Source organism: Conger conger, chromosome 1, assembly GCF_963514075.1.
Source record: "Conger conger chromosome 1, fConCon1.1, whole genome shotgun sequence".
NCBI lineage: Eukaryota > Metazoa > Chordata > Actinopteri > Anguilliformes > Congridae > Conger > Conger conger.
In genome coordinates, this window is record NC_083760.1 from 84,404,126 (window position 1) to 84,415,624 (window position 11,499).

The 11,499-nt window shown below is 53.7% G+C and overlaps 1 protein-coding gene across 5 annotated transcripts in view; it reads left to right on the plus strand.

Annotated features, from left to right (window-relative positions):
• Nucleotides 1–11,499, plus strand: part of gramd1a (GRAM domain containing 1A) — a 39,720-nt gene that overhangs the window by 22,869 nt on the left and 5,352 nt on the right. For all 5 annotated transcript variants that reach the window (XM_061241325.1, XM_061241353.1, XM_061241344.1 and 2 more), the window contains 8 exons: nucleotides 502–760; nucleotides 3,220–3,373; nucleotides 4,941–5,087; nucleotides 6,265–6,386; nucleotides 7,598–7,740; nucleotides 8,459–8,562; nucleotides 9,810–10,031; nucleotides 10,947–11,025. In XM_061241325.1, the coding sequence (XP_061097309.1) occupies nucleotides 502–760; nucleotides 3,220–3,373; nucleotides 4,941–5,087; nucleotides 6,265–6,386; nucleotides 7,598–7,740; nucleotides 8,459–8,562; nucleotides 9,810–10,031; nucleotides 10,947–11,025 (1,230 nt within the window). The remainder of the gene's footprint in view (nucleotides 1–501; nucleotides 761–3,219; nucleotides 3,374–4,940; nucleotides 5,088–6,264; nucleotides 6,387–7,597; nucleotides 7,741–8,458; nucleotides 8,563–9,809; nucleotides 10,032–10,946; nucleotides 11,026–11,499) is intronic.

The window sequence follows — 11,499 nt, forward strand, 5'->3', positions numbered from 1 at the left end:
GCTTTGTGCGAATGAGGTTGGTTTGCACACTTTCACACTGTCCACCTCTCTGTCCCTCTCCCTCTCCCCCTCTCTCTCTCTCTCCCTCTCTCTCTCTCTCTCTCTCTCTCTCTCCCTCCCCCCTTTCTCCCCCTCTCCCTCTCTCCCTCCCCCCTTTCTCCCCCTCTCCCTCTCTCCCTCCCCCCCTCTCTCCCCCTCTCCCCCTTTCTCTCCCTCTCTCTCTCTCTCCCTCCCTCCCTCTCTCTCTCCCTCCCCCACTCCCCCCTCCCTCTCTCCCTCTCTCCCTCTCTCGCTCTCTCACTCTTTCCCTCACTCTCCCTCCCTCTCCCCCTCCCCCTCCCCCTCTCTCTTTCTCTCTCTCTCTCTCTCTCTCTCCCCCCTGCTCTCCCTCCCTCTCCGTCCCCCTTTCTCCCTCTCTCTCCCTCTCTCTCCCTCTCTCTCCCTCTCTCTCCCTCTCTCTCCCTCTCTCTCTCTCTCTCTCTCTCTCTCTCCCTCTCTCAGGCCGGGGGAGGAGTCCGTGTCGATGTCGGAGCTGTTGGAGCTGAGCTCGGTGGGCGTGTCCTGCTCGCCGCCCTCCTCCTCCTCCTCGTCCGCCCCGTGCGGGGGCTCCTCTCCCCCCTCCAGCGCGTCGGTGGACGTGCCGTCCCCCAGGGTGGGGTTCGAGCCGGACCCCAGCCCTCCCAGCCCCCCCAGCCCGCCCAGCTCCCAGGGGTCCCTCCCGTCCGCCGCCCTCTCCACCCAGACCGGGGGCGCCTCCGCCGTGAGTCCCGTGACCGCCCCCAAACGTCTCCGGTTCAACTTCAGCTCTCCTTTCCACACATCGTGTTTTCGGCATTCAGCAGATTCTCTTAGAGCAGGGGCGTCCAATCTTATGCAGAAAGGGCCGGTGTGTCTGCAGGTTGTTGTTTTAGCACAGGACTAAGACAGCTGATTCTACTCATCAAGGTCTTGATTAAAGACCACGATTGGTTCATTAGTATAATCAGTTGTGTTACTGCTGGGTTAAAACAAAAACCTGCACCCACGCCGGCCCTTTTAGAATAAGACTGGACACCTCTGTCTTAGAGCAACCTTTGCACTCTCCACCTTGTAGAGAAAATAAAACAAAACAAACAAAAAAAATATGACTACATTAGCTCAGGAGCTAAGAGCGGTCGTCTGGCAGTCGGAGGGTTGCCAGTTCGATCCCGCCCTGGGTGTGTCAAAGTGTCCCTAAGCAAGACACCTAACCCGCAATTGCTCCTGATCAGCTGGCTGGTGCCTTGCATGTCAGCCAATCGCTGTTTGTTTGTGAGTGTTGAGCTGCACAATATATTGTATATTTATCATCATTGAGCTATGAACATGTGTGATAAAACAAAATGAAATTTTATTTCTTTTTTTATTTTATTCAGTGAGCATAGGCTATTCATGGTCTAGGGTCTGTGTTAGGAGTGAAACATTAGCAGAAAGACATTAGAACTGTGCAGTTTGTGTGTCTATGTGTATGTGTATGTGTATGTGTGTGCATGAGTCATACCCAAGGCCATTTAGGGTGTGAAAAATCACGTCCCCGCTACCACTGGGTGTCGGATCCACTAACGCCTGGTTTCCAGTTACTGTGGCTGTGGCTTATGCGAGGTGCTGTTTTCATAGAGCAGACATGCACCCGTTCTCACAACTGAAACTGATGCACTTACGTATAACACAACTACAGGCTGTCCCAGCGCTTCTGCATTGCATGAAGGCTGTGAGTTGGCTCAGGAATTAGAAATCGGAGATGCGCTCTGCTTTATTGTGAGGACAAACCTGTCTCTGTCTTTCACTGTTTTACAATTCTTCTCTGCCGAAACTCTGTCCGTAGTACCATTTCTCTGGTGTTAATTGGTTTGTGTGATCCATTTACTACTTGTGTTGATTCAAAGGCACAAAGATTTTACTACAGCCCAACTTGCCATTAAAGTTTAACAAGTGACTTTGACTGTGGGATTGTTGGTGGTTTGAGTATCTCAGAAACTGCTGAGCTTCTGGGATTTTCACGCTCACTCTAGAGTTTGTAGAGAATGGTGCGAAACGCAAAAAACATCCTGTGCGCAGCAGTTCTGTGGGCAGAAACACCTTGTTATTGAGAGAGGTCAGAGGAGGCTGACCTTCCTGTCAGCTTTGACCAGTCTGGTCAAAGCTGACAGGAAGGTGACAGTAACGCAAATAACCACACATTACAACAGTGGTATGCAGAAGACCATCTCTGAACACGCAACGCATCATAACTCTTCAGTAGATAGGCTACAGCAGTAAAAGTCAATAAATCTAAATGCCTAATAAAGTGCTTGGTGAGTGTACACTAACTGATTAGAAGTTGGAACTCTCCCGGCCTCTGTTTGTCATGCCTCTTTTGGGCTCTCACGTTAAATTGCTGTTCTGCTTCTGAATATCTCTCCTTGTTATTGCATTTACATTACATTACATTACATCCCATTATTGGCATTTGGTCGACGCTCTTATCCAGAGCGATGTACGGTTGATTAGACTGGGGGCGACATGGCTCCGGCAGTAAGAGCAGTCGTCTTGACAGTCGGAGGGTTGCCGGTTCGATCCCCAGCCCGGGCTGTGTCGAAGTGTCCCTGAGCAAGACACCTAACCCCCAAATGCTCCTGACGAGCTGGTCGGTGCCTTGCATGGCAGCCAATCGCCGTCGTGTGTGTGAGTGTGTGTATGAATGGGTGAATGAGAAGCATCAGTTGTACAGCGCTTTGGATAAAGGCGCTATATAAATTCCAACCATTTACCATTTACCATTTAGACTAAGCAGGAGACAATCCTCCCCTGGAGCAATGCAGGGTTAAGGGCCTTGCTCAAGGGCCCCACAGCTGAGCAGTTCTTATTTTGGCTACACTGGGGAGGGGATTGAACCACCGACCTTACGGGTCCCTGTCACGTACCTTAACCGCTATGCTACAGGCCGCCCATTTAATCATGACACTGCATCAGCCCGATGTTAGTAGGGTTGTGTTTTTTTGGCAGTACTTCATGATTCCATGGGTAGGATTTCTACATGGGCGAGACGGCATGCAGTGCTAGTGTTAAAACCCCGAGCTCTGTCGGGTTTGTGTGTGTGCGTGTGTGCGTGTGTGCGTGTGTGCGTGTGTGCGTGTGTGCGTGTGTGCGTGCGCGCGCGTTGCGGTTTCTCTCGGTATCACTGTGCTAACCCCTCCCCCTCCCTTTCCCATTGGTCCTCAGAACCTGGAGGAGGGCGGGGAGAGCCTGTCGGAGTCAGCCAATCACGCGCCTCCTCCACTGCCCCACAGCCTGGGAAATCTCTCCTCACTGGACGTCACTAACGACGAGGAGCTGCCCACCGACCCCAGCAACTCCTCGGACACACAGGAAGAGAGTGAGTGGCCCCCCCCACCCCCTCTTCTCCACAGACTCACCATAGAGCGTCCGTAAGACCTGGAGCGGATGGGAGGGACCAGGCAGTCAAACTCCCGGAAGTGTGCATGCTGAGTGCACAAGAACTTTCTGCGCACTGACTTGTTTTCTTGGCTCGTCCCAGTGCTGCACTGCTGATGTTTCCTGTCTAGGGGCTCATTCCATTCCATTCCAATCCTTTTCTTGCTCTTGACCCAGAAAGCGACCGAGGTCCGGCATCTTTAAGGACATTCCAACCCCTTAAATGTTCCTTCTAGGAGCTAGATGTTAGGAAGTTAGGAACTCCTTACTTCGGAAAGCCTGACGTATAGATTGTCAACCTGGGGACCTCTCCCCATCTACCACGCATCTGCCATTTCTGTTTCATCTCACTCACTCACTGTTTCACGTTTTCTCAACTTCCCCGTCTTAATTTCATTTCTTGCTCAAGAGGAGAAGAAATAAGCGTTTGGAATGAGCAGTACTTCTGTATGCATGCCTATGGGGCTGACCCCTGTTAGACCCCCCTCAGACAGGACCCCCCCCCCCCCCCCCATCTTAAGCTGTGCCTGATCAAAAATACACTTACTGCACAAATACTGTGAAATGTTGCAAGATTTGACGCATGCTCTTGATGATAATAATCTGCACTGTAAATATTTACCTGCATATGTTGACCGAGTGACTTGCAGAAAGATCAAATATATAATTTTTCATAGAATCAAGAGCGGTGGAGAGGGCTACAGCGTTTGAGCAGAATGGCTTCTGAAGTGAGAGAGTTTTGTGAATGAAGGTGATCTTTTTGCGAAAGTTTAAAAAGATCTCCATCATTTTACCTCTTGAATACGTATTTGTGTTCCCGTATTTTAGGTCTAGAGCCAGGATCTGAAATTACACATGAATAATAAATGCTGAAAATCACGCTGAAGTTCACGGTCAAAACCGCCACTGCGTCTGTGCGAGCCTGGAATCGCCGCAGGTGAACTCGGTGACGTGACCCTCAGTCTGCGGAGGGCTTGGAGTCGCCGGTGCGGCGTGTGCCATACGACGCCCAGGCTGGCGTCTTGGTGGATGTCGTAGCCAGGAACGCGGAGCATGGGCCTCTGCGTTCGGCCGCATTGCAGAAGTGTTTATGGCTACGCGTCCGCTGTGGGTCGGCAGACAAGCTCGTTTTAGACTCGGGTAAACTCGTCGGCTAGCTGGTGTAAGTGCACGCTGCTGTTTCACCCCCTCTTTAAGGGAGCCTTGTCGGCCATGCTGGTAGGTGCGCCGTTTCAGGTTCGATGTTTCACGGTTTTTTCCAGAACAGCCCGTCCATTCGGCCTTGTACCGGAGCCTGCACTGCAGTGGCCCGGGGTGGCCTGAGGGGGGCAGTGCTGCGCCCCTCTCTGTAACTCTGTGTGCTAATGGCCCGGTTAGCATAGCAAATGGCCTGGTTAGCATTGCTAATACGAAAGTGTGCCGTTTCCCCCTTCCTCCCTCCATGTGTGCTGTCATAGGTGTGGTTAATTTGTGTGCCGTTTCTGATTGGCTGTCCCTTACCTGTGCAGGTGAGGTGGACTCGTTCTGCGGGGACCTGAGTGGGCGGCTACACATTAACACGGTGGTGCGGATGGGCGTGGACAAGCTGCACGACCTGCTCTTCTCAGCCGACACACACTTCATACAGCACCTGTTCTCCCAGAGGCACTTCACTGGTGAGCACGCACGCATACACTTATGTACACACACCTATACACACACACACACACACACACACACACACACACACACACACACACACTCTCCCCCACTCTCTTCCTCGGGTTCTTTGCCTGGGCACCAGTGCGGCCCCTGTCCCAGTCAGAGTGTCGCCAGCCACAGCCACAGCACTGCCGGGCCGGCAGAAACCATAACACAAGCAGCCCAAAACCCTCCTGCGCCCCTCTCCTCTCTCCTCTCTCCTGCGGGTTTGATAACGAGCACCTCCAGCCTGGTGCGTTTGACCTTCCCCCCCGTCCCAACCCTCCAATCAGAGCCCCTGCAGTGGGAGGAGTCTCTGGCGTTACTGCAGGGGCGAGAGAGAGGGAGGGAGGGAGAGAGAGAGAAATGGGGCGGGCGAGGGGAAGAAAGGGAGGGGGGGATGGGGAGAGAGACGGGGCGGGCGAGAGGGAGTGGGGGAGAGAGGTGGGGCGGGGCGGGAGAGGGAGATGGAGATAGAGGGAGAGATGGAGATAGAGGGAGAGATAGAGGGAGAGATAGAGATAGGGGGAGAGAGATTAAAGGGGTTAAAGCTGCTGATAGGCCTCTCTGTGCTGATGGCTGTCGCTCTGTGCAGACAGGAAGCTCACCACGGCTAACTCTGCGTCCTCACGAGGCTGCCAGGGCTGTGTGCCAGTGTGAGGGCTGCGCTGCCTGTGGACTCTGTTCATTTCGGGGCTCTCTCTTTCCTCCACCGGTCCCCCCTCTTCCCCCCCCCTTCCCCCCCCTTCCCTCGTTCCTTCTCGCTGAGCGCATGGCTTTTGTCCTGTTAATGAACGCTCTGAGGATTCCTTCACGCTTTGTTAACCTCTCTCTCACAATCTCTGCCGTCCTCCTCCGTCTCTCTCCCTCCATTACCTCCCCCCCTCTATCTCTCGCTCTCTCCCCCTCTCCCTCCATTCTCCTGCTCTAGTCTGTACAGGTCTGTCCTGTTTGCTGTTCTGATAGACTGTTTTTTTTTTGTGTAGTTTTGGGAGAAAGTGAGTGGTTTATTATCTATTACTGCGAGGAACTTTCCGGTAAGTGTGAAGTTGAACTGACCGTGACTCCATGTTTGGCTCCCTCTCTTTCTCCCTTTTTCTTCACTTTCTCCTCTTGCCTTCCTTCACTCCCTTTCTTCTCCCTCTCTCTCAGATCTGAATGTGCGTGGTTGGCAGCTGGACGGCAGTAGTGGGAACACCAGCAGAATTCTGAGCTACACCATCGCCATCAACAACCCCCTGGGCCCCAAAACCGCACCCGTGGTGGAGACCCAGGTCAGCTGACATCGCTCTCGCAATCTATCGGTGCTCGCTGACATCACTCACCCACCCACTCACTCACTCACCCACCCACTCACTCACTCACCCACTCACCCACCCACCCACTCACCCACCCACCCACTCACTCACTCACTCACCCACTCACCCACTCACCCACTCACTCATTCTCACTCATTCTCTCATTCTCTCACTCACTCACTCACTCACTCACTCACTCTCTCACTCACTCACTCACTCACTCACTCACTCACTCACTCACTCACTCACTCACTCACTCACTCTCTCACTCTCTCACTCTCTCACTCTCTCACTCATTCGCTCAGCATCTCACCCTCTCACTTTCGCTCACTCACTCATGACACACTTTTACGGGTCTGTGAAGGGTTACAGCGTATGAAGTGCGTAACTGACCCAGGTCTGATTGGGGTTTTCGGCTGGGTTTTCGGCCCCGTCCCGCTGGCTGGCAGGGTGTAATCGTAGATGGATTTAACAGAAACGTTTTTTGAAATCCATTATAGCAAATCAAATGGGTTGGACAGGGTACAGTTAGGTAGTGTATTAAGTGGGAAAGTAGGAAGTCGAAATGAGGAGAAATTGTGAACTGTGCGTGGAAGGGGGAAATCCACAAGCAGATAATTCCGGGAACTCCAGGTTTCCACGGCACATCAGCCCACCTGGGGGAAGAGCTGGGAAAGTATTTGGATCGTTCCTGACGTCTTCTGAGTTCCTTGGAAGTACGGAAAAACGGCCAAAAAAATAAATTAAAAAAAATCTTATTCAGCAGATGCTTTTATCCAAAGCGATTTCTAGTCGATTAGACTAAGCAGGGGACAATCCCCCCTGGAGCACTGTGGGCTTAAGGGCCTTGCTGTGCCCATCTTCTCGTGGCTACGCCAGGGCATTAACCACCAACCTTCCGGGTCCCAGTCACGCACCTTGTCCACTAAGACGGTCTTTTAACACAAAGTGCAGCGTCCCGTTCGTCTTTCTGCCTAACTTGCTATACATGACGCTGGATTACTGACTTAGCTGGATAACTGACTTAGCTGGATAACTGCACCGGGCAACCATGTTCCGGGTTTTACTCAGTGCAGTCATCCTGCTAAGTCAGTAATCCTGCTTTGTGAAACGGAGTAACGGGCTGCTCCATAGCCCCGTGGCAGCTGTGTGGCTGGGGGTAACGGCGTTTCTCTGGTCCTCCTCAGACCCTACACAGGAGCAGTGCCCGGGGCGAGTGCTATGTGGTGGACTCTGAGGTCATCACTTCGGGCATCCCGTACCAGGACTACTTCTACACCGTTCACCGATACTGCCTCACCTCCGTCAACCGCCACAAGAGCCGTCTCAGGTAAACAGGCCTGACTACACCTGTGCTGGCACGTGCAAAACACACACACGTACACGCACACACACACACACACACACACACACACACACGCGTACACGCACACACGTACACGCACACACGTACACGCACACACGTACACGCACACACACACACACACACGTACACACACGTACACACACGCATACACACGCACGCACACACACACACACACGTACACGCACACCCGCAAAACAATGACAGATTACATGCTCTAGATGTCGATAAATCACACATGGTTTACAGAAAGAGTCTGGTTTAAACATTATCTTTGAGATGTATTTCTATCGTACTAAATGCTTGTCTCGTGTAGATTCGTAGCATTTGAGGTCGAGTTTTTGACATGGTTTGTCTACTTGTGCGTTAAATAGCCAGACCATAGCAGCCTGAACTGGCTGTTCGATATGAGCAGTTAACCACTTTTATAAGATCAGGTGTTGATATCCCTCCATCTCTCTCCCCTTCCCTCCCTCCGTCTCTCCCCTTCCCTCCCTCCGTCTCTCCCCATCCATCCCTCCATCTCTCCCCCATCCATCCCTCCATCTCTCCCCCATCCATCCTTCCATCTCTCTCCCATCCATCCCTCCATCTCTCTCCCCATCCCTCCCTCCATCACTCTCCCCTTCCCTCCCTCCATCTCTCTCCCCATCTCTCCCCTTCCCTCCCTCCGTCTCTCCCACAGAGTGTCCTCTGATATCTGCTACAGGAAGCAGCCGTGGAGCCTGGTGAAGGCTCTGATAGAGAAGAACACGTGGAGCGGCATCGAGGAGTACTACAGGCACATGGGTGAGTGCTTCTGACCGGCTCTGACCTGTCCAAACCGGTTCTGACCGGCTCTCTGCATGCGCTTCTATCCAGCCCTGCTCTCTCTGTGCATGCGTGGAGTCGTGTCTGGTTCCGTCCATTTGTGACCGGTTCTGAATGGTTCTGTCCAGCCCTGCTCTCTCTGTGCATGCGTGCCTGGTTCCGTCCGGTTGTGACCGGTTCTGAATGGTTCTGTCCAGCCCTGCTCTCTCTATGCATGCGTGCAGGTGTGTCTGGTTCCATCTGGTTCCATCTGGTTCCATCTGGTTCTGACCGGTTCTGACCGGTTCTGACCGGTTCTGTGCCGGTGGTGGTGTGCAGTCTGTTTCCTGTCCTCCTGCAGGGCTGCAGAAAGGAGATTATCGCCTCCCCGCTCCCTTCGTCTTCTCCTCTTTCTCTGCGCTCCTTTCTCCCTTCCTGTTTTATTTTGGGAAAGTCTGGCACAACACGTTTGTTTACTGTCTCTCCCTTCTCTTTTTGTGCCCCTCCCCCCCTCTCCATTTCTCCATCTAACACACACACTTTCTCGCTCGCACAACACACACACTTTCACACAACACTCTGATTCTCCCTTTCTGCCTCTGTCCTCTCTCTCACACACTAACTCTTCCCTCTCACGCTCCCCTCTTTGGACCTTTGGCACTCTCCCCCCTCCCCCCTTCTCCTGTCCCTCTATTTCGCATGAACCCTCTCACTCTCATTCTCCCTCATACTGTCATTCGCTCACATACTCTCACTCTCCCTCATACTGTCATTCTCTCATATACTCATTTTCTCACATACTCTCCTTCTCTCTCTCCCCATCTCTCTCTCTCTGTATCTCTCCTCCCCCTCCCACACCTCTCTCTCCCTCTCTCCACCTCCCCCCCTCTCGCTCCCCTCTCGCTCCCTCTCACTCCCTCTCACTCCCTCTCACTCCCTCTCACTCCCTCTCGCTCTCTCTCGCTCTCTCTCGCTCTCTCACTCCCTCTCACTCTTTCCCTCACTCTCCCTGTCCCCCTCTCCCTCTCCCTGTCCCCCTCCCCCTCTCTCTCTCCCCCTCCCCCTCTCTCTCTCTCTCTCTCTCTCTCTCTCTCTCTCTCTCTCTCTCCCTCTCTCTCCCTCTCTCTCTCTCCCCCTCCCCCTCTCCCTCTCTCTCTCTCTCCCCCTCTCTCTCTCTCTCTCTCTCTCTCTCTCCCCCCTCCCCCTCTCCCTCTCCCTCTCTCTCTCTCTCTCTCCCTCTCTCTCAGAGATGGAGGTGTGTAAGCTGGAGACTCTGCTCCAGTCGGAGGTGTCGGTGGTGGGGGCGGGCGAGACCATCGCGGCCGACGCAGCCAAGACCCCGCCCGGCCTGCGCAGACGCAAGCGCAACTGCTCCCGGAGAGCAGGAGAGAGGGAGAGGGACGGAGGGGCCGGCGGAGGGGAGCGCGGCGGAGGAGGCCCCGGGGAGGAGAGGGACCGGAGGGAGGCCGGTGAGAGCTCCAGGAGAGAGGGAGGGGGGGCTACAGGAGAGAGGGAGGGAGGGCTACAAGAGAGGGAGGGGGGGCTACAGGAGAGAGGGAGGGAGGGAGGGCTACAGGAGAGAGGGAGGGGGGGCTACAGGAGAGAGGGAGGGGGAGCTACAGGAGAGAGGGAGGGGGAGGGAGGGCTACAGGAGAGAGGGAGGGAGGGCTACAGGAGAGAGGGAGGGAGGGCTACAGGAGAGAGGGAGGGAGGACTACAGGAGAGAGGGAGGGGGGCTACAGGAGAGAGGGAGGGGGGCTACAGGAGAGAGGGAGGGGGGGCTACAGGAGAGAGGGAGGGAGGGCTACAGGAGAGAGGGAGGGAGGACTACAGGAGAGAGGGAGGGCGGACTACAGGAGAGAGGGAGGGAGGGCTACAGGAGAGAGGGAGGGGAGGCTACTGGAGAGAGGGAGGGGGGGACTGCTGAGTGCAGGCTGAAGCAACGCACATCAGTCTGTCGCTGACCTCTAGTGGCCAAGTGCAGAACAGCACATTTCCTACATTTGGGCCAGAGTGCCCCATCGTGTGCCATGGAGGGCTGTCTGAGTGTGTGTGGTTTCTCATTACAACAAACCACTACACCAGCTCATTTCACGAATGGACACAGCTTCATCCAGAGAGCAGGGACTCGTTTGAGAAATCGGGCGATATGTTGGTTGGTTGAAATTAACCTGTGTACTCTCGGACCTGATTGGGATGTGATTGGGCACCCCTGGTTTAGGTGTTTAGCATACATGCTCATCCAGACTAGATGTTCTCATTGTGGGGCAGTTCAGGTTAAGCTCCTTGCGTTGTGGTAAAATGGCAGTGCTCTTCCGGAGGCTTGGTTAGGGCCGCTGTTTCCTGTGTGTTGGGTGTTGACCTCGCTCCTCTGTTTCACCCAGGTGGTCAGTACCTGAAGCTGGGAGATCGAGCCCGCGGAGGCGGGAGCATCTCCACCATCCTGCTCATCGTCAGCTTCATGTGAGTTCAGCTGTGTGCCTGCCTACGTATGTGTGTGTTTGTGTACATGTGTGAGTGTGTCAGCATATACGTGTGTGCATGTATGTGTGTCGGCGTGTACTTGGGCTGCATGTGTGCGCAAGGAAGCGTGGGATGTTTTTGTGTGGGTGTTGGTATGTTCGTGTGTGTGGCTGTATTGCTACATTGCTCTGTACGGTGTTGTATTTCTGTACTGTGCTGTGCAGTGCTGTATTTACAGACTGTATAGTGCTGTATCTCTACACAGTGTGCTGCTGTATTTACAGACTGTATAGTGCTGTGTCTCCATACTGTGTAGTGCTGTATTTACAGACTGTATAGTGGTGTATCTCTATACTGTGTGGTGCTGTATTTACAGACTGTATAGTGCTGTATCTCTGTACAGTGTGCTGCTGTATTTATACTTTATTGCCAGATTGGGCAGATACCTCCCTGCTGCTAACTCACCTCTTCCTC